Below are 23,667 nucleotides of genomic sequence, written 5' to 3'. Positions count from 1 at the left end.
TGTCCTAAAAATAGGCTGAAAAATTGGGGGTCGTCTTATATTCGCAATTTAGACAAAATCCCGGGGGGAAAGGGAGAAAACAGGGAGAAACAGTAGAGGGCGCCAACACGATAGGCTAATTAGTGACAGTGTTATGAATTAAATAAACAGTAAAGTGCCGCCATGGAGAGGTCAAGAGATCATCTTGAGAAAAGCGCTTCAAAAGTTGGTCAAATAAACCAACACGTTCAAAACAGTTATGACGCCAATTTTAAACTTATGGTCATGAATGAGGCGGAATCATCTAATAATTGCTAAGCTGGCAAAAAATTTGAAGTCACAGAATGCAAGGTGGCGAGCACAAAAAGAACGACTAAAAAATACCAACAGCAAAAGGAAAGCTTTCCGTGCACCTCAAAGTGGCAAGTTTGCAGAACTCGATGATAGAATCTATGAATATGTGATAGAAAACGTCAGGATGCGATGCCAATCACAAGAGAAATCATTCGGCTGAGGGTTCTGGAGATAGCCAAGGAGCTGAACATACCGACAAATGAATTCAAAGCTAGCACTGGGTGGTGTACACGAATGATGCAGCGCAAAGAGCTGACACTGCGTCGTAGAACATGTCTGGCCCAGCGCCTGCCCTCAGACTTTGAGGAGAAGTTGCTGTCTTTTCAGCGATATGTGCTTAAACTGAGGAAAACTCACTCATACCCCCTGGATCAGATAGGGAATGCTGACCAAACACCAGTGTTTTTTGACATGCCAACATCTGTCACTGTTGCCAAGAAACGGGACAAATCAGTTATTGTGCGATCTACTGGAAATGAAAAAAAAAAAACGAATCACTGTAATGTTGGCGTGTCTCGCTGATGGGACCAAACTTTTGCATTTCTATGTGATTTTGAAAAGCAAGACTATGCCAAAGGAGACGATGCCAGCTGGCATTATCGTACGTGCCCAGGAAAAGGGCTGGATGGACACTGACCTGGTAGTGGACTGGCTCAAGGTAGTGTGGGGCAGGCGCCGCGGTGCGCTTCATAAGAAGAGAAATATGCTCGTTATGAATGCATTCTGCGGACACTTGAAGGAGCCCGTCAAATCTCAGTTGCGATCTAGTGATCATGCCGGGGGGGATGAAAAGCCAGCTACAGGTATTGGATGTAGTCGTCAACAAGCCATTCAAGGATAATCTGCACAAGAGATACACTGAGTGGCTCCTGTCAGGCGATCACTTACTGACGCCTACTGGAAAACTTCAGAAGCCAGCAGTGCATCTGCTCTGTACTTGGATCCTCCAAGCATGGGATGCCATAAGCCAGGAGAGCATCATTCATGGATTTAAGAAATGCTGCATATCAAATGCCCTTGATGGGAGCGAGGATGACATTCTGTGGGAGGGGCTCGTGGAGCATCATGATAGTGATGACAGTGAGAGTGAGCATAGCGAGGCAGGGGATCTCTGTGAGGAATAGGCCTAGTTTAATGTGCAGCATAAAGGCCCATTTGCACTGCTGTTCTTATTGCAACCCCACAGTTTGGTTTGTTTCAAGACTTTAATGTCAGATGTGTTTGATTAAAAGCAGATGGTTATTTTCTATCTATCTTCACAGTACCACAATTACATACATACATAGGCCTACATAATTATTGCATTTTTGTGAAAAGGTTATTCATTTTTGTCACTCATTCATTCATTTCTGAACTCATTGACAGAGTGCACTTTATTTTGTGACAAATTAATCCAAATATTTAATGAATGGTGTTAAAATGTTTTTTTATTATCACTAGAATTTTCAAATAAAATATATTTTCTGTTGAAAACCTTTTTTCCCCAAAAATAAGTCTGGAAAACGTCTTATATTCGGGTATATACGGTATTCACTGCCGGGCGTGGTGCTCGAACTGGACAGGCTGTGATGACATGACCTTCTCTCCTACAGTACAAGCACAGTTGATTAAGAATTCTTCGTTGACGCTCCGCATGTGTTTGATGATAGGAATCCACTTGCATGGGTTCAGGTGCTGGAAGGGCGACTGATGGTGCCGAGGGCGGAGGATATGCAGCGGGATTCGGAAGAGAGCAGGCGGTGAGGCGTTGAGAAACACGGATGGTCTTTTGGATAAAAATTTCAGTTCCAATAACGTCGTCATACATGACCATTAGCGTTGAGTCCTTGACTGAGTCCCAAGAATGCGAAACTGGAGAGCATACACGCTGACAGAATTATTGGCTTGACGAGGGTTGAACAACTGGTCATGAACTGACAAATCTGATGCGGTTTGACCAAAAATTTCTATGCAGTGGCTGAAGAAGGCTGACAGTGAGGATATGACTGGGGCATTGGATTGCCACAGTGAATGTAGCGCGTACACTGTAGCGCGCGTCCGGACAACAATGAGATGACAAAGGCCACTCTGGCATGATTGTTGGTGAACTGGTGAGACTGCATTTCAAAATATAGGGAACACTGTAACAGGAATCCGCTGCAATCCTCCGCCTCACCAGTCAATGTCGCAGGTCAGGCCATGGGACTAGCAGAGGCAGCGGATGAAGTAGTGGGTGAAGAATGCAGGAGTGATTGGCGTGCAGCGTGAACAACATCGGCGGGAATGGAAGGTGGGTTATCCGATGTAGACGGCTGAAGGGATAAACGGACTGCATGAACCAGATCTGCAAATGGATCGGCTGGGTGATTCGTTGCAGTCTCCGTAGGGCTTTGCATGTGGTCTGGTCTTCTGTCACGGTATAGAGAGAAGCAGACAGGTAAGTAGTTCAAAAACAGGGTTTTATTGAACAGAGGCACGGAGTGGAAGAAGCAGAGATGACTGGTGAGTATATATATAGAAGAATCTGTACTGGAAATGGAACTTAGCTGGATGATAATCTTGATCTCTTGTTTGTAGATGATGACCGTGGATACAGTGGGCAGATGGCTGGAGACAGAAGACAGATGATGAAAGACAGGAAGCGGGCGATTGGAGATGAAGCACTTAAGAGGAATCTTCAAGGTAGGTAGCAACATGTAATTGGTTGAGTAGAGTCTGTGAGATCACGTTAGGACAAGACCAGACAAAGAAGTGAAGGGGAAGTGTCTCTTTATAGTGAGAATGGTTGATGATCTCTCCTCACCTTATTACCTTTTTGGTTTACTTCTGTGGGAATGAGACCTTTGTAACAGTCGCACTGAGACATTTCAAATGATACCAAACATGTATAATATTGTATGATAATAGTTCATATTAAACCATATAGATTTTTGGGTGAATTCAGGTAGGAATTGGTGAAGGGAATGATGTGTAAATTGGGAGGTGATCAACTCAAGTGTGATCGTGTCTCGAATGGGGATGGTAATATAGCAAGAGAGTTCAAATGTTAATTTCCTTTGTTTTCTCAGAGAGTTGCCCTCTCTTCCAATTCTACCAGTTTGTCCAGTCTTACAAATGTACAGGTCTGAAAGTCTTTGATCTGAATGATCCACAACAAGTAACCTGAAAATGGTCGGAAAATGAGAAAATTTAAGTTTGGGAATGGCCTAATTAAAGTCCAGACTACAACTCCATTTAAATGCTGTGGAAGTACGTGAAACACAGCTCATGCTGGAAAGTCTACAAATGTCACTGAGCTGAAGCAGCTTTGTAAGGAGGAGTGGGACAAATGGACCAAAATACTTTCAAAGTGGTGTAAAACACTCATAAACTAGAGGAAGTGTTTAGTCGAGACTAGCTGCAAAGCTGAAAGCAGAATCAAAGATACACAGCTCCCTCAAAAGCACTAAAATACTAGCCTGGCTAACGTCAGACCTCGTCTCATTGAGACGTGGTCTGGGAACCACATGTTCATTTTCTCGTATTTGAGGCGTGGTTTACGAATGCCCAGAGCCATTTATTGGGCGCTACGAATGTCTATCAAATGCGCCTGTACGTAGCTCATAGCCAATCGTTTCAATTATACCAGATGACGTATGTAGAGCGACAGAAATTCGACGAGGAAGAAGACGAAATAAACTTGCATTCTAAACTACTTAGAACACTATCTAAGGCTGCATCGAAAGGTAACTTCGCGTCTGATGCCATGTTGGATCCATAGATATAAACAAACTGCTTTGGTGTGTTGCATAGACGTCGTCATCGTCTTGCTGCTCCCTCCCCGTTCTGTGATTGGTTCCCTTTTTGAGGGGAAAATCTGGTCCATGGTGTCCAGGCTGCCTAGCAGCGTGAATAAAATCGCGCTGCGTGCAAGGCAGCATGGGGAAACCCAGGCTACTAAAATACATTAATCCTGTCACATTAAATATTAAGAGAAGTGATTTCTACCAGACCTCGCTCTCCATTCTGTGGTAGATTTACCAGTTCTAACAGAATCATCTGAATTCTGACTCAACACTAGGTATGCAAGTAATGATTATATCACTAAAGTATGAATTACTATAAACAAAAACAGCACAATTTAAAGGGGTCATATAATGCCATTTTTGTACAAGCTAATATGATTCTTTAGGGTCTAAATTAAAAGTTTGTAATATACTTTAATTAAAAATTCTCATTAGTATTGTAAGAAAACACAAATTTTACCTGGTCAAAAACAGCTCTGTTTTCAGCACGCCGTTTCAGTGCATGTGTCTTTAAATGATAATGAGCTTTGCTCACCCCGCCCCTCTGTTCTGTGCGTACACCGTTTGTAACACAATAACCACGCGTTGTTCATTATAAACGTGGGATTATGAATTATATTGAGAACGTCGTACATAGAAAACATGCAGTAATGTACCCTGAGTGTAAACCTTAGATGCATTTGTGAAGCCTGCAGCAAGGTTTGCAAATTTCGCAAAGATTAATATAAATACTAATATAAAGGTTAATAAAACATTACACTCACATCTTCTGGAGGTTCAGCAGTAACACGTTGGTACCGATCCGTTTTTTCTCGTTTGTAAAGCTGTCTGGTGTGAAATAATTCGCGTAAACATGAAAGCATGGACGATCGTGGGGAATCCCCGTGAGGGAATCCCCGCGTCAATCCTTTGGGCATATCGCTTCAAAAACAAAACTCAGCCACTGCATCTATAACGGCTCAGATTTAGGAACATCCAAATGACTGCTGTGTTCCTTATTACATCTAAGAACAGAACACCACAATCGTGTAGACGCCATTCTACTCCAGCATATCAACAATGGCGGACTACTATGACGACGGCTGTCACAGCTTGCTCAGGGCGGGTCTTGTGTTGAAGCACGGCTGTCAATCACAATCGCGGGAGGGGCGTACGATCTTATGACGTCACAATATCGAACGGCTTGATTTCATAGATGGTCAAACATATAAGGAGATTAAAACAAAACCACTGGATGGATTTTAATCATGATAGGATGGTTGTGTACAGGCACTGCCAACAGACATTTCAGTGCAATCAACTTGTAAAAGTGCATGTACCATTATATGACCCCTTTAAGTGTTAACTTATAAGAAGTAGAATGTACATATATAGAAAATACTTTATCCACTAAATATTATAATCCCTTGCAATTATTTGCATTACAGTGCAGTACCAGGTGTTAAAGGGATAGTTCACCCAAAAATGAAAACTAGCCCATGATTTACTCACACTCAAGTCATCCTAGGTGTATATGACATTCTACTTTCAGACGAATACAATCAGAATTATATTAAAAAAATGTCCTGGCTCTTCCAAGCTTTATAATGGCAGTGAATGGCTGTATATTTTTCAAATCCATCAAAGTACATCCATCTATGATAAAAGTGCTCCACACGGCTCTGGGAGGTTAAAAAAGGCCTTTTGAAGTGAAGCAATGCGTTTGTGTAAGACATTTTTTTTATTATTTAAAACCTCATTTAAAACTTTATCGTCTAAAATAACTAGCTTCCGGCCTATATTAACCCCCCAGAGCCGGTGGAGCACTTATTTTACAAGAAAAGATATTTGCCAATGACCCCCAGAATCTGTAGCTCTTATTCTGATATTTAATGTTAGATCTTTCCTTTTCTTGAAACAAAATGAATGCTTAATGTCACTCCAATTACTCTATGAAAAAACACAACAACAATAAAATAGCACAATGACAGGATTGATATGGTATACCCACGTTGTAACAAATAAAAGATCTTTGAATTTTTCACAAAAGTTCTCTTGCGCTTTTGCCTCCGGCATCGTCCTGTCATTCATCGCACCTCACTCTAGGTATGAGACTCCTGTGACTCAACTTACCTCAGTATCTCCAATTTACACTTTACTTTCTTCAGTCCAGTGCAGATCAGCTTCACTCCTGAATCCTGCAGATTATTATTGTTCATGTTCAGCTCTTTCAGATTGGTATCTGATCCAAGAACTGCAGCCAGAGCTGAACAGCTTTTGTCTGTTAAGTTACAATCATTTAACCTACAATAAATCACAACACAGAATTAGATGGAACACATACAAAACATTTTCTATATACAAATATTAAATACATTTTCCATTTACTTTTTACATAAACAGCATATACAGCAAAGAGGCTGAGTTAAACTAACATTCATCTTCAAAAAAATGACTATTTCCTGTACATTAGTGTTTATTATTCAGTGACAAATTTCCTAGATAAAATGAAGTTAACAAAAATATTTGTGTAAAGTTTTATAGCTATAGGATCTTTTCTCTATTTATGTCACCTGGTGGAGTTTAGGTTCTTGCCACTGTTGCCTCTGTCTTGCTTAGTTGGGAACACTTAATATTCAACAATATTATTGACTTGACTGCACCAACAACATTATGGGCCCTATCTTGCACCCAGCGCAATTGACTTTGTACACCGACGCATGTCTCATTCCTATTTTGCACCCGCGCACAGCAGACTATTCCCTCCACAGACACACGTCTGTGAACTAGGAAATACATTTGCGCTCCCTGGGGCAGTTCAGTGCAAAGAGGAGGCGTGTTCCGACGCAAACGTTCCCTGATGCTATTTTGCAGGTTTAGAAAACAATTCCACCACTGACCAGGAAAAACCTAGTCTAAAGTCAGTGGTGCGTTGCGCATGTTATTCATATGCTATTTTAAGGGCGCATGCTTGGCCATAATCAATGTAGCGTGTGCACAACGCGCATACACTTTGATTCTCTCATCTACACAGAAGCAGCAGTTTTCATTTTTGCAAATCATACATTACAATAGATAGATAGATAGATAGATAGATAGACAGATTATTATAAAAGCATAAATCTAGCTTACACATTTACCCAAATTATCATACGCCTGTTTAACCGAAGTTAATTTGGCTGGGTTTCTCCCATCCCCAATGTCACTTCTCTGTGTTTTACGGCCCTGACGAGAACGTCGGTCTCCTCAGCTGTGAACCACTGCTGGCGCGCGCCTGCCTGGCAAATTCACCATTATAATAGCAATACGCTATAGAACAAGCGTGCCTGCTCTTAAAGGGAATGTGAGATGTCGCTCTGATTGGTTTATTTAACGTTATGCCCAAACCACACCTATGAATAATGAAGCTACACTTTTATGGCAAGTTAAAGGCCTTTCACTATAATTCTAAAAATGCCTCCATTCACATGTACATGTCTTTTTGACATACAATCTTTAATGATTTAAGTAAAGCTAAGAATACTTAAACCTAAGAAATTGTATTTGTTTTTAATATTTCAAGATTAAGGTCAACGGATGGCTGATGCCGATATCTTAGAGAGCAGGGTGGCCAATGGGTGATATATCATTAATTTAAAGATAGTAAAAAAAACAAAACATCCATAACAATTGCTGAAATGAAATTTATAGTTATTTTACTTAATTACTAAATTAGAAAAAAAATATTGAAAAAAATTATATGAAAAAGAGATTTCGAACGATAAAAAATATAAACTTTTTTTGTAGAAAAACCATCTTAAAGGGGTCATGACATGATAAACCAAATTTGCCTTGATCTTTTGGTATACCAAATATAATAAAATAAGAGGTCTTTGTACCATTAAAACTGCAAGTTTCATAGCTTAAGACGTCCTCCCCATTATAAACAAAGCATTTATTTAATCAAGCTCTAATTACAGCTCGTTGGGGATCCATGGTAAGAAGTCACGTCACGGTACGAAGTGACATACCAGTCGTTTGCATATGACTATCTCCAGCGCAAGACAACTATGCCTCATTTCACATCATTGCATCGTTGTCACGCCCACAGGTGTTCAGTCGACGTGCAACGAGTGGGTCTGTTTAAAAGAAGATTGGGATGCCACGCAGATGTGCTGTTCCTGGCTGTGGACAAACAAAATGTTTGAATACGGATTTATTTATATGTTGCGAGTAGGACCTGAGCGATATCATGTGGCGTGGTGTTCGTTCGCGCGCGCGCGCGCGCTGAAACAAACTGGGTACCTGGCTGGCTTGCTGCCAAACTTATTCACGAGTTCGCTTCTATTTCAGTCATTTAAGAGACATCAGGGTTCCCTTTCGAAAGGGAACTCTACACTACGTCAGAATGACGCTATGGGGAACGCCTCAGGCGTGACAGGTGTCTGAAATCAAGTATCAACTCACGTCAATCATGTTGACCGGCGACAGCCCGTGAATCATCAGCTTGAATGATTAACGCGCGACCTGGATGTATAAAGGGGAGCCTTGCACACATGACAACATCTTTTCGTCTTCAGGGACTGCTTTGTTTGAATAGAGTATTTTCTCGAGTGCAATCAAAGAAAATGAAACGTACAGAGAAGCAGAGGAATACCTTCCGCAAGTGTGCCGACCCGTGTCCCAGATTTCTGACACCGGAGGATTCACACGATCTGTGCGTGTTCTGCCTGGGTGAAGAGCACGCGCGGGGAGCTCTCGAGGGAGCTTCCTGCGCAAACTGCGAGCGTTTTTCTTTGAGAACGCTCCGCTCTCGTCTGTCTCACTTCTCAAGGGAAGTGAGCGCGGCATCTGAACCCCGCGGTTTTGGTCCCGCTCGGGCTGAGGCTCAGCGGCGCTTGAGTTCGTGGGGCTCTCAGATGGAGCTGGCAGATCAGCTGGAGAGGGGCGTTAACCTCACGGATGATCTGCCAGCTGACGAGGGTGAGTTACAGGTCGATGTGGAAGATGTTTTGTCTCTCTCTGATGGATCTGTAACTGGTTCTCTTCGGGCCGGGCAGGAGTTGGCTGCTGATGATGTCAGTCTGGTTGAGACTGAACCACTTCAGCCCTCCTGCCCAGTGTACGCTGAGCTGGTGGACGTTATGGGGCGCGCCACCAACAGACTGCAGCTGCAGTGGAGGCGCGTCCGGGAGGAACCTGTTCGTGGTGTGTTGGACGATCGGTTCCTCCCCACCCGTAGGCCACCGGCTCGGACGAGCCTTCCATTCCTTCCCGATCTCCACTCTGAGATCGAGAAGGCATGGAAGAACCCGTTCTCTGCGCGCCTTCATTTGCATCAGCGGGCCAGTTTCGCTGCTGTGGAGGGGGCCGCAGAGCACGGGTATGTGTCGATGCCGCCAGTAGACGAGACGTTGGCTAACTATCTCGCCTCTGGTCGGCCATCGTCACTGGGAGCTCCAACCCTGCCATCCAAGCCGCTGAAAACAACATCACGCTTGAATGGCAGAGCGTACACGGCAGCAGGTCAGGCAGGTGCGGTTCTGCACACCCTTGCGGTCCTTCAGGCCTACCAGGCCGACCTGCTGCGGGACCTCGATCAGGGGGCCGGCCTGCCCCCTGACGCGATGGCAGAGCTGCGGCGCACCACGGATTTGGCTCTCCGGGCCACCAAACAGTCAGCCGTTTCCGTCGGTCGTGCGATGGCGGCTATGGTGACCACGGAGAGGCATCTGTGGCTTAACCAGGCCGACATCGGGGAGAAAGAAAAGACCTTTCTCCTCGATTCGCCGGTTTCGCCTTCTGAGCTTTTCGGGCCTTCCGTTGAGACGGTGGTCGATAAGTTCAGGGAGGCGAGGGCGCGCTCTGAGGCATTTAAGAGCTTTATACCGCGGAGGTCCTCGGCTCAGCCCAGGCAGGCGGGAGAGCCTGGTCCGTCGTGGTCTGAGGATCACAGGCAGACCCAGAGGGCCAGTGTCGCTTCCCGTGCGCCCCCTCCTCCTAATAGAGGGGGCAGGGCGCGCAGGAGGCGTAACTCCCGCAGGAGGCAGGATCTCAGGGAGGTGATCCAGAATAAACGTTCTCAGACTGAACGCTAGACATCACCTCCCTGGATCTTGCCCCCGAACCACCATCGTTCCCAGGCTCCTCCTACATCAGGCCTGGGGCAGGGCCCATGATGAGTTCAAGAATTCTCTGATGGCCCGCTTCAGCTTGGTTGATAGGAGCGCCTTCCAACCAGGCTGGTGAAACAGTAGAACTTAGGTTTTTCTGAGTTTCTGAGTCCTGGCGTGCTTCATTCCAAGCACGCCGCAGGTTTTATATTGAGTGAAAATGTTTTGTGCGCAAATAACATTTTTTCTTCTCTTCTTTTTCAGAACTCGTCTCCTGTACAGAGCCTGGGACATATTTGGTAGGCAGGTAATGTATTGTAGTGAGCTGAGCTCCCACATACTGTGGGTATCAGGTTACAGGCCTCATCCGGCCTTCCTGGTTATGAGCTCCCACGTACTGGGTTTCAGGTTACAGGCCTTACTAGGCCTTCCTGAATATGAGCTCCCACTCATGGTGGTCGCCAGGTTACAGGCCTCACCAGGCCTTCCTGAATATGAGCTCCCACATACTGTGGTCGCCAGGTTACAGGCCTCACCCGGCCTTCCTGAATGTGAGCTCCTACATAAGGTGGTTATCAGGTTACAGGCCTCATCCGGCCTTCCTGGTTAGGAGCTCCTACATACTGTGGTTGAATAGGAGCTCCCACATACTGTGGTTGTCAAGTTATAGGCCTCACCAGGCCTTCTTGAATATAGCCCCCACATACTGTGGTTATCAGGGTACAGGCCTCACCCGGCCTTCCTGAATATGAGCTTCCACACACTGTGGTCGCCAGGTTACAGGCTTCACTGCCTTCCTGAGTATTAAGCTCCCACATTCAGTGATCACCAGGCTCTAGGCCTCCTCGGCCTTCCTGGTGATGAGCTTCTACATGTCAGGTTACAGGCCTCATCCGGCCTTCCCGAATGTGAGCTCCCACACACCGTGGTCGCAGGTCTTCCTAGTTATGAGCTTCCTCATGTCAGGTTACAGGCCTCATCCGGCCTTCCTGAATGTGAGTTTCCACATACTGTGGTCACCAGGTTTCAGGCCTCATAGGCCTTCCTGAGTATGAGCTCCCACATTCAGTGGTCACCAGGCTTCAGGCCTCCTAGGCCTTCCTGGTTATGAGTTTCACATGTCAGGTTACAGGCCTCATCCGGCCTTCCTGAATGTGAACTCCCATTCACTGTGGTCGCTAGGGTATAGGCCTCGCTGGTTGTGAGCTTCCACATGTCAGGATGCAGGCTCATCAGGCCTTCCTGAATGTGAGCTCCCACGCATTGTGAAATCCCACATGCTGGGGTCACCAGGTTAGAGGCCTCACCAGGCCTTCCTGGATTTAGAATGAAGTACACGCACTTTCGTTTCGTGCACTTTCTAAAAATCCATATTTATGGTAAGGGTTATGCGCAGTACGCTTCGTTCCCTTTTTTATGTGGTTCAGACTTCGGTTCTTCACCTCTGGTCCCACTCTAGATGCGTCTTGCTGTCGCAAAGTATTACGACAGGCGCCTCCCTTTCAGGCTATCTCCCACATTTTGTGGTAACAGGCCTCGTTAGGCCTTTCTGAAGGTAGCCCCACGTTTTTGTGGCTGTCAGGTTACAGGCCTCTCCGGCCTTCCTGAATACAAGCTCCCACTTACTGTGGTCGCCAGGTTTTAGGCCTCACAGGCCTTCCTGAGTATGAGCTCCCACATACTGTGGTCGCCAGGTTAGAGGCCTCACCAGGCCTTCCTGGATTCAGACTGGCATAAGTACACGCACTTTCGTTTCGTGTACTTTCTTGAATCCATATTTATGGTAAGGGTAATGCGCTTCCGCTTCATTCCCTTTTTTACGTGGCTCAGACCCCGGTTCTTCACCTCGAGTCCCACTCTAAATGCGTCTTGTTGTCACCATGTTTTACGACAGACGCCTACCTTTTAAGCTATCTCCCACATTCTGTGGTTACAGGCTTTGTTAGGCCTTTCTGAAGGTAGCTCCACATTGTGTGGCTGTCAGGTTACAGGCCTCTCCGGCCTTCCTGTAAACGAGCTCCCACTTACTGTGGTCGCCAGGTTAGAGGCCTCACCAGGCCTTCCTGGATTCAGACTGGCATAAGTACACGCACTTTCGTTTCATGTACTTTTTTGAATCCATATTTATGGTAAGGGTAATGCGCTTCTGCTTCATTCCCTTTTTTACGTGGCTCAGACTCCGGTTCTTCACTTGGGTCCCACTCTAGATGCGTCTTGCTGTCGCAATGTTTTACGACAGGCGCCTCCCTTTCAAGCTATCTCCCACATTTTGTGGTAACAGGCCTCATTAGGCCTTTCTGAAGGTAGCCCCACATTGTGTGGTTGTCAGGTTACAGGCCTCTCCGGCCTTCCTGAATACGAGCTCCCACTTACTGTGGTCACCAGGTTTCAGGCCTCTCAGGCCTTCCTGAGTATGAGCTCCCACATATTGTGGTCGCCGGGTTACAGGCCTCACCGGCCTTCCTGATATGAGCCCTCATGTACTGGAGCTCTCCATATGAGGAGGTCATCAGGTCTTAGGTCTCAGTAGACCTTCCTGGTTTGAACCCTCTCTTACTTCACCAGTGTTCGGAGCGAGCACTGGGTAGACCCGTGGATTGAGTGGACGACTTCCGTCGTTTCTTGAGGTTGAGTCACACTCTCCGGGAGATCCCGTCTCTGTGTTCCGGAACTGAATGGTTTCTGCCAGCTTCGCAGGCCTTTGGTTTCTGGATGCCTTATCCAAGGCAACTTCCAGAGGCTCTGTCTCGGACAGACAGGCTATGGCCAGACTGTGTGTCTTAGTATAGATCACCAGGCCAGCCTGGTGGTATTTCAGGTGGCACGCTCCCCTGAATAGTGACTGGCTGGGGGTCCCTTGGGTCCCCTAGCCACACTCCCTAGAAGTGACCCCTTCTATTGGAAGCTGTGGTCCTAAGCCTTTGAGCTGGCCCAGATATACCCCCCATTAACTGTGTTCTGGCGGTCTCTTGGGTCATTAGCTTGGGCTATGACCGGTAGGGAGTGCTGTCACTGACAGCCCGATGTGACCTAGGGGTGAGTGGTTCCAGTGTTTTCTAATTACTGGTTCGGACAGTTGTCACTGCCTTTGGGCATGCACTCCCCTCAGCATGGTGGAGTTGGTATATCGTTCCCCATAGCGTCATTCTGACGTAGTGTAGAGTTCCCTTTCGAAAGGGAACGTCTCAGGTTACGACTGTAACCTATGTTCCCTGAGAACAGGGAACGAGACACTACGTCTCCCTGCCATGCCTCGGGGCCTGCCTGCAACAGTCCCTTCAGACAATAGGATGTTGTCATGTGTGCAAGGCTCCCCTTTATACATCCAGGTCGCGCGTTAATCATTCAAGCTGATGATTCACGGGCTGTCGCCGGTCAACATGATTGACGTGAGTTGATACTTGATTTCAGACACCTGTCACGCCTGAGGCGTTCCCCATAGCGTCATTCTGACGTAGTGTCTCGTTCCCTGTTCTCAGGGAACATAGGTTACAGTCGTAACCTGAGACGTTTTTCCTGCATTGAAATTGTTTTGGCAGCCACCAAAGCGTATTTTTGTCCCGCCAAAGCCTTATTTGATCGGTGAGTAGCCTAATGTAGATGACTGCTGCGCTTGTGACAGGGTGCATGTTAACTGAAAGAACCGGTAAGAACGAGCAGAGAGAGAGGCCCGGTCGCGCGCGCGCGCACTCTCTATCACACAACGCGTACATTCACATTCCAGACTCAAATCACCAAACCCAGAGCCATAAATCACCCACAGGCTCCAGAGAGTCTGCAACCAAAAATACTTTTTATTGTTTAACTAGGTCAAGGTCAAGGTCAAGGTCAAGTTTATTTCTATAGCACCTTAAAACAACACGAATGTTGACCAAAGTGCTTCACAATCTCAACACAGATGCACATACAGTTAAAACATAGCATATCAAAAGAATTCAAACCAAAAACACATAAAAGATAAAAATAAAATAAGAGCCTAGTAACGACACTAAAAAGTGCAATTACATAATCTTTCCAAAAATGCATACAGCATTTAGACGCATTTTGATATGCTTGTGCAAAAAGGTACGTTTTAATCGACATTTTAAAAACGTTTAATGTAGGGGAAGCTCTAATTGATAATGGGAGTGTATTCCATAGTTTTGGAGCGTAAACTGAGAAAGACCTATCACCCTTTGTTTTCAGACGGGTTGTCGGGACGTTTAATAATAACTTAGATGACGATCTAAGTAATCTCTGAGGAGAATATGAACTTAAAAGTTCTGATATGTAATTTGGGGCCAATCCATTAAGAGCTTTAAACACATAAGTTAAAACCTTGAAGTCAATTCTCTGTTTCACAGGGAGCCAATGGAGAGAGGCCTGGATAGGTGCAATATGTTCCCTCTTTTTTGTCCCAGTAAGGAACCGAGCTGCAGCGTTTTGGACAATCTGCAATCGTGAAATTGATGACTGACTAATTCCAGCATATAGGGCATTACAGTAATCGAGTCTTGTTGATATAAGAGCATGTATTACTGTCTCCAAATCATTAAAAGTCAGAATATGCTTTAACTTACGAAGACACTTTAGTTGAAAAAAGCTGGCCCTAACTACAGAATTTATTTGTTTGTCAAACTTCATCTCATAGTCAAAAATGACCCCTAGATTTTTAACATAAGAGTTACTTTTTAACTGCGAATTGCTTAGAAAAACACTGTATTTGTTAATTTGAGTTTTGGAGCCAAACAGGATAACCTCTGTTTTATTTTCATTTAATTGGAGAAAATTCTTGTCCATCCATTCTCTAATATCCTTTAAACATGCTAACAGGGAAGACACAGATTAATTTCCAAAATCTAGTGGTAAATAGAGTTGAGTATCATCTGCATAGATGTGATAGTTGATCTTATGATGCTCGAAAATCAAGCGCAATGGAAGCATGTAAAGAGAGAAAAGAATTGGACCCAGGATGGAGCCCTGAGGCACCCCACAAGTTATTGGTACTGAGGACGAGGAAAATTCTCCAATTTCAACAGATAAGCTCCTATTTAAAAGATAAGACTCAAACCACTGCAATGCATTGTCACAAATGCCGACCTCATGATTTAATCACTGCAACAAAATAGAATGGTCCACAGTGTCAAAGGCTGCGCTTAAGTCTAACAAAACAAGGACTGCACAGTTGCCAGAGTCGACTGATATCAAAATATCATTAGTCACTCTAAGTAAGGCAGATTCAGTACTGTGTTTGGCTTTGAAAGCAGACTGAAAAGGATCTAGGATGTTATTTACAGTTAAGTACGGTGTAAGTTGATTTAATACGACTTTTTCTAAAACTTTTAATAAAAAGGGCAATTTTGAAATCGGCCTATAGTTATTAAATTCTGAAGAATCAAGGCTGGGTTTTTTTAGCAAGGGGTGGATCACAGCATGTTTTAAACAGGATGGAACAGTGCTGCTATTCAGAGAGGCATTTATAATGGAAAGTACACTAGGTAAAACCACATCCAGTACCTCATTTAAAAGAACAGTGGGAATGGTATCCAGAGAGCAAGTAGTTAATTTCATTTTGGAAATCAGAGCCCGCAAATCGGAGTATGATATAGTCTGAAAAGAAGACAGACTAGAAGAAATCAGTAAATTATAACAACTTTCGGATGAAGATGGTCAAATCTGGGACCTAATGCCAGTTATCTTATCGATGAAGAAGCTACAAAACTTCTCACACAGATCAGCACTTGGAGCAAAACTGGATAGAATAGGAGGATTTAACACAGAATTTAGTGTGGAAAATAAAGACTTTGGACAATGAGAATTTTTTTCGATCAAATTTGAAAAATAATTGGCCCTTGATAATTTAACAGCTTCCTGATATTGAGACAGACTAGCTTGCATAAGCTGATAGGAAATTTGCAGTTTGTCCCATTTCCATTTTCTTTCTGCCCTTCTGCAACTTTTTCTTATAGTTCTGATGTCTTCGTTTAGCCAAGGTTGCTTATTTCGTTTTTTTATTTTAACTTTTAGAGGAGCGACTTCGTTCAACACCTCGGTACATGAAGCATTCAAATTTGTAACCAGATTCTCGACATCCATATCTTGAGCTGCCAAATTTGTACAACCAGCTACCGAAGCTACAAACAAATCCTTAAAATTGGAAGCAGTAGCTGAGTTTAAGGAGCGTGCGAGAAAACTAGATGGCTGGTATACAGAGCTACAAGAAATAGGGAAATCACTATCAAACACGACAGGCCAATGATCAGACAGACCAGTGTCACTTATGTAAATGTCATTAATGAGGAAACCAGAGGATAGCACAAGATCAAGTATATGACCTAACTTATGGGTTGGTCCAGATACTGATTGCTTAAGGTTAAAAGAGTCCATTAGCTGTACAAACTCATTTACAAGAGGCTTTGCGGGACAACACAGATGTATATTGAAATCACCGACAATTAAAAGATTGTCGTTTCTCGTGACTATATCAGATAAGAATTCAGAGAAATTCGGAGGTCTGTATATCACATCAATGAGCAGAGAGCAAGGGGATTCGACTTTACATAGCATAGCTTCAAAACTATCAAAACTCTCTGCTGATATTTGCCTACACTTAAAACTGTTTTTAAAAATTACAGCAACTCCTCCACCCTTCTTTGACTTTCTAGGGCAGCTGAAAAAAACACAGTTTGTGGGAAGAAGTTCTGAAATAGGGCTCGAGTCATTTTCAGTCAGCCAAGTTTCAGTGATAAACATAAAATCCAGTTTGTTTGATAAAAAAAAATAATTTAATCAAAATGTTTTGTTTACCACTGATCTAGCATTTATCAAAGCTGACTTTGTAAGCACTGTTTCTTTTGCTTTCACTTCCACAGGGAGCGAGGACAACTTTGATAGAGACCGTAGATAATTAATGTTTGTGCCCCGTCTGGGTGTTTCCAGATGCCGGGTCCATCTGACAGTCGACCATATAGTAGGTATAGAACCCGGTGTAATAATAGTAGTTGTCCTAGATGAGCGAGCTCCTCGATGAACATAACGTGGGCGGTGGATTATCCCAGACTCAACGCACTCTGAGTAAACGTCAGGCAGCAGGCGAGATTCAGAGCAATTGTTCATAAGCAGTAAATCCGTACTTAAATATTTAAATCGCATGATGGTGACGTGGGATCGATAAGCACTGAAAAAACTTTCACTCTTCAAGGTGACGATTTGCCATAAGGCAGATAACAACACCCAGCGCACAACAAACAAAAGCATAGTTCAGTCACTCACCAAATCAAACCTGATTTAAATACCATCGGAAAAAGTCAGATGGAGATTGCAATGATAGCTCTTTATGTAGATCTTCTCAGAGCAGAAACAGCAGTAAAAGATAACTAACTGCACCATGAGGTTTGACCCAGAGATTGTCCCGGGGTTTTAACTCAGCGTAGCTCCAGAAAATTGCCGTCCATTGATCCAATGAGAATGAAAGATCCGATGGTAGCTCACCGACGAAAAAGCCATCTTTTGATCCGATGAAAACTGCGATGATAGCTCTTTATATAGATCTTCTCAGAGCAGAAACAGCAGTGAAGATAACAAACTGCACCATGAGGTTTGGCCCAGAGATTGTCCCGGGGTTTTAACTCAGCGTAGCTCCAGAAAAATTGCTGTCCTTTGATCCAATGAGAATGAAAGATCCGACAATAGCTCTTAAGTAGATCTTCGCACAGCAGAAAAACAGCAGTGGAAATTACAAAAGTGCCCCAATAAATACTAATTTCTCGAGGCAAGGCTTCGTTTCGTTCAGGAGCATAACCGGAGAGCAGCGGCAGACAAGAATGCACGGCGTGCACTCAACCGGAAGTCCGCAACTAAAGGAAGAACGTTGTCAACGTTTGATAATTTTGCAAGACAGATCTGTTCAGAAATGGTACTGCTCAGGGCCCTACCAAGAGGTCACCTGACCCCTGCGACTAACAGACCCCGTCTTTCTTAAGGACCAAGGTCCCACGAGAGATGAACAAAACAGACTTCAGCAGGAACTATCCATGACCTCAGATTGGAATGTCTTAAACCCCATAAACTTTACACACCAACACACTTTACATATCAAAATCCATAAAACTCATCCCAGAACAATTCTTGACTGACCTCTAATCAAACATCGTTCAACTACATAATTCTTTGTTGTCTACAACCTATATGTGTCTATACTTGCTTAGACTACATTACAAGTCATTTAATGGTTATAACTGTTAGATGTTTGAATGAAAGTGTGTTGTGTTTCATATCAATATGACTGTATGCTCTTAACTCAAGAGATGGCTTGAGTGAAATCTGTGTAAAATGTTTCATATTCTCATAATACTAATGATGTCTAAACTGTAGCATTTGTTCTCTCTGTTAGTAAGGAGAGCACAGATAAGCATGATTTACGAACGCCACCTCCTAAATTTAGCCAGTGTCTAATTGGCCAGAACTCATCCTGGAGGTTGGACAAACTTTGCGTTTAAAATCTTAGACCCGAACAAAGAAACTCGCTCTCGAAAAAGTCTCTTCAAAAAGTTCTCGAGGAGGTTGGGGGTGCAGAACAACGAGTCAGGTGGAGACAGCAGACGATGGTTATAGTAACCATGTAGACACGCAGAGACAAAGAACCCAAATTAAGATCAGAAGAACGGGTTCAACAGCTTCATTCAAGCCATCATCTACTCTCGTCTCAATTTTCTTTCTTTTCTAAGTTTTCCTTTATTTTCCGTTGTGAGTCTCGGTTCTAAGTTAAGTTTTGCGGCAAAGTTTCGGTCCATGTTTCTTCTGCAAAGCCAGCTTCAAACAAAGACTTCCATCAACCCGCCAGTACACCACGTGATTGGCCGCCTCAGACCAGGCACGAGGAGACCAGCCAACGAACGAACTCAGGAAACCCCTTTTACGCGGAAAGGGAATCCCAAGAGAAAAAAGGAGCAAACAAGCAAGTACTGCCTCCAGACTCTTAAACTGAACTGGTGTATTTGATACAGATTTAGTAACCCACCTAAGAAACTAAGGGTGAAATTAATTATTGATGGTTCGTTCAGGTTATGTCTTATAAGTGCATAGAATCTTGAGATTTCATCATCTCACTCTTAAACTCATTCTTTCCAAACTCTTTCTTTCTTTCTTTCTTTCTTTCTTTCTTTCTTTCTTTCTTTCTTTCTTTCTTTCTTTCTTTCTTTCTTTCGGCAACTTGTATGAATGCGTGTGCGTGTGTTTGTGTTAGATATTAGTTTTATGTGTTAGTCATATAATCAATAAAGTATTATTTGTATTTGAAAAGAGAAGTATTACTTGTGTTATGTGCTTACGAATTTATTGTATTGAACTGCGATCTAAGTTACCTATCGTCGCTGTCGGGCGGAAACCTCGTATGTCCAAATTTGGTCAATTTCATATTTTTTCACAAATCGATGCTATTGGTCAGTCCCCACGTGGTTCTGTTATTTTTACAAATTATTAACCAATCTAAACTGTTGAAAATAGCTTGAGAGCAAATCTCGTAACTCCATTGGACACTTCAACTGTCTGAGAATCCTCGTAACTCCACCTCTTCTTCACTCCACGGCGGGCGGGAGCCTCGCGGCATTTTGTCTCCTCAGGATTGAAACTCGCAACGATTAAGAAACCCTCGTCGAGCAACACGTAAAGCAAGCCTTAACTCTGATTTTATCTGTGTTAAACTATGATATCAGTTATTGATGCATTTTAAATGTCTACGTATTACTAGGCTTATTATTAGGCTTATTATACTTGTGCATTGAAGTTTTAAAATGTATCTAATATTATACTTGAATTGAATTAAAAGTTTTGGATACCAGCTTTAAATGATTGTTTTTATTATTATTTTACTGACTCGAAGTTGGCACTGTGCATGTAAAATACCCCAAGTAGCAGGTTTTATTTATGGGAGAAAAAGGGTCTGTCTACTGGCGCCAGTAAGTTAAGCCTATTTTTGCATAACTCTGTCTGTTTTTTAGACAATAACGAGTGAAAATAGTTAGGTTAGATACATTTGAGTTGGCTTGTTTTGTTAAAAATCGATAGCTGTAATGCTTCGGTGCAGAAGGAAGCCCGTGAGCCACGGAGGTAAGTTTGCGTGCAGATTAGGCAAATTTCCACCTATTAGACAATGTTAGTCAGCTCATCATTTTTTGTTCTGCTTCACTTATAGCTCTTAACCCTCTGGAGTCTGAGCGTTTTTTTGGGCCCTGGGGGTGTTCTGACATGCTCTGACATTTGTGCTTTTTTCAGTTGCTTATAAACATATTAATGGCAAAGGTGTAAATTCACTCTATATAGCACAAACAGGACTACAATAATATGTGAGCCACATGTATGTACATGTTTTCATTTTTGAGAGAATAATGTTTATGCGTGGTTATCGAAAAAACTAAAAATTAAAGTTTTTGAAATAAGGCCACAAAACACATACTAAATATGTGGCAATAAGACTTTTGACTAATGGATGTCCTCGCCTATAGTTTTTTCTTCAAAATTATGTGAAAATAGTCTTGCTTTATCGTTCACATAAAACCATACATTGATTTAAATTGATGTAAAACAGGTTTTGCTTGGAAAGCCAATATGCGAGGGGGCGTGAACGAGGAGTGGTTTACACCTTAGAATACACCCACTCTGCATAATTAGCCATTCACTCAGGTGTGACACTGACTGAGCCACAATGCAATGACAAAAGATATATTTAGAAGAAGACTTATATTGACCATTTAAGATTTTGCTTACATCTATCTTGTAAATATGTTTTGCTATTTTATTAAAACGGTTACAATTACAACAATAATTACAATTTCAACAATATTTCAAGTGTACTCTTTCTTTGTAAAAAAAATGATTAGGCCTATAGGCCTACATTTTATCTATGTATTCATTAGTTTGAATATAACCAACATTGGCACAGCTAACATCTTAGTTGATGACTTTATTTTTGACAAAAATAGTATTTTATATATAGAAATTGCTAAACAAAAGCTTATTTGATGTGGCAGTATATTCTACAGTAAAAACTGTACCCAAATCTAGTCAACAAAATGTTGTCTTTCATATTTCGTCTGACTGTAACGTTGTTTTCATGAAATATTAGGGCATATTGTTAATTTGCAGTTTAATACGTTGCTTATACAAATAGCCTACATTTTATTTCAACATTCAGTCGATGTTTACTTATCTCAGTATAGCAATGCAGTTTGCTAAAACATCATCATTCATTCACACACGCGATTTAAATTTAAACTGTCTTTGCCAGCTGTGGTAAACAGCGCGCATCTGTGCCGTTCATTCATTCATAAACAGAAACCCACGTGAAGAAATTCACGTGAGAAGGAAAAAACTTACTAGTATTCCTCAGCTCGCTCCTCGATATACCCGCACTTCTGAGGGACATTTTCCATTAGTATTATTCCTCACAGCGCTGCAAGACGGTGTAAACAATGATCTAAATAAACTTGTGTGTTTTCTCGAGCTGATGGGGGCGTTCACAGGATTGCCTCAGCCATTTGCGTTTGAATAGCGCGCGCTCTCCGTGGGCGGGGCCGATTATAACGTAATGAGATGAGATGAGCTCGACTGGAATCGCTCTCTTTTAATACAGATTTCACAAGATGAGAATATTAGCTTTTTATATAAATTACTTCATTTAAAAGAAGATAATTCAAGCTTCATGCCTGTGTGCCTGTATGTCTGTTTGACTGAGTATTCGCTGAGTTATTGTTAATTTTCGGACGCGTTTCAGAATGGACTTCACTGGCAGAGAGAAGGCAGAACTCGCTTCGTGTTTATTTTTCTTTATTTGGCAAAAAGCACAACACTTTGTTTTTATTGTGAGTATACACAAAAATAATACACATTTAACAGAATCGATTGATGTATGAAACTCCTATGGAAAATCAAAGTCAACAGAGTATTTATGAGTTTCTTTTACACTAATAAAAAAAAAGCGAGCTGGTATCGCCGGCGATACCGTAGACCTCAGGGGGTTAAACCTTTAAAATGGAGTTTAAGAAGATGTATGTAACCACGGTCGTTAGCTTTGGTTAACTATTGAAGCCTTTTCTCTTGTCAAAAGGCTCAACGCGACCGCCGATTTTGTTTGCGTGCAGATTAATTTCCGCCTATTTTAGACAGCCTAATATTTTGGTATTGCATCACTCATATCTCTTAAACGTTTAAAATGGAGTTTAGGAAGATGTATGTAACCACAATCATTAGATTTGAATAGCTCTTAAAGCCTTATCTCTTATCAAAAGGCTGAACGCGACCGCAGACTGTGATAAACACTGCTGGCAGCAGCGCCGTCTGTGTCCGTTCCATTCTAATCAATGACAGCGTAACCTCGTATCTCCCTGCTCCCAAGTCATAAATCTCGTATCTCCGATTAAACATGATTTTAGGGAAATGTTGTGTTAATGTTGGTATACAACAGTATATGATAGCAATATAAGGTATAATACCAACTTTAACGATACAATGTTTAATAACTCAAAAAATATGCAGTTTTTTTAATTTCCTGAAAAATAATGGTTTTGGAGATTCGAGGATTCCGCCCGACAGCGACGCTATGCTTTTACCCTTGATTTATTTCTTAATTTACTGTTAGCTGGGGATTATTCTTTCTTGGCCAGGAAGATATTATATTTCCTAGAGTTAATAATTGTTTATGCTTTCTGTTCATTGGATGAACTGATAAAATGATCATACTATTGATTCTGCTACAGTAAATTCTGAAAATAATTAAATAATTAATTATTGATCATAATCCGTTATGAATAATAATTAGTTATATTTATACAGGCGTATAAACACTACATATATTATAATGTGTAGAAACATTACCAAAAAAATAATAATTTAGTTTAGACTGGAGTGAGGTGTAAACAGAAAAAAAAAAAAAAAAGTGCAAAGCAAGTTATTGTTATCTAGCAGCTAATTTTTGATCTGGCAGCTAATTTTATTCAATTGTACAGTATATGGTAGAAAATTAGACTATTAGTTAAAATAAACTTTTTAATGCTAATTTTTTATTCTACTTTTTGATATTGATATAATTATAGACCAAAATAATAATAATTAATAATTATCAGGTCTAGCAAAGAAGGATGGATTTTATCTTACAAAGCTATACAATCAAGTGGTAAAATCACAGCTTCAAAAAAAAAAAAAACGGCCAAGAAAGGATCGGCCACAAACCGAAGAACAATTTTGACCCAGGAAAAACCCTGGACATTATGGGGAAATGCAAGTTTTCGGACCTCTGGCTGGAGGATTCTAGATTTAAAGACTGGCTTAGGCCAGTAGTTGGCCATTCATTCATTCAAATGTCCAGCCTGTCTTCTAATTGTTATGCAATTGTTACTTTTTGACATATTGATTAAAAACTATGGACAAAGGCCCATTGTGACATCTTGATTAATCCAACTCCTATGGTAGAGTTCCCTCTGCTTTACTTAAATGTATCAGCTTCATTTATGTTAATAACACCTGTG

The 23,667-nt window shown here is 42.3% G+C and overlaps 1 protein-coding gene across 1 annotated transcript in view; it reads right to left on the bottom strand.

Annotated features, from left to right (window-relative positions):
* Positions 1–23,667, bottom strand: part of LOC309501909 (NACHT, LRR and PYD domains-containing protein 3-like) — a gene marked incomplete at its 3' end in the record, with an annotated part of 371,524 nt that overhangs the window by 285,963 nt on the left and 61,894 nt on the right. Inside the window, exon 7 of the mRNA XM_082174165.1 lies at positions 6,210–6,380. Coding sequence (XP_082030291.1) covers positions 6,210–6,380 — 171 coding nt within the window. The remainder of the gene's footprint in view (positions 1–6,209; positions 6,381–23,667) is intronic.

This window comes from Leuciscus leuciscus (assembly GCF_965113295.1).
Source record: "Leuciscus leuciscus genome assembly, chromosome: 6".
Taxonomy (NCBI): Eukaryota; Metazoa; Chordata; class Actinopteri; order Cypriniformes; family Leuciscidae; genus Leuciscus; species Leuciscus leuciscus.
This window is presented reverse-complemented; position numbering and strand designations above follow the sequence as displayed.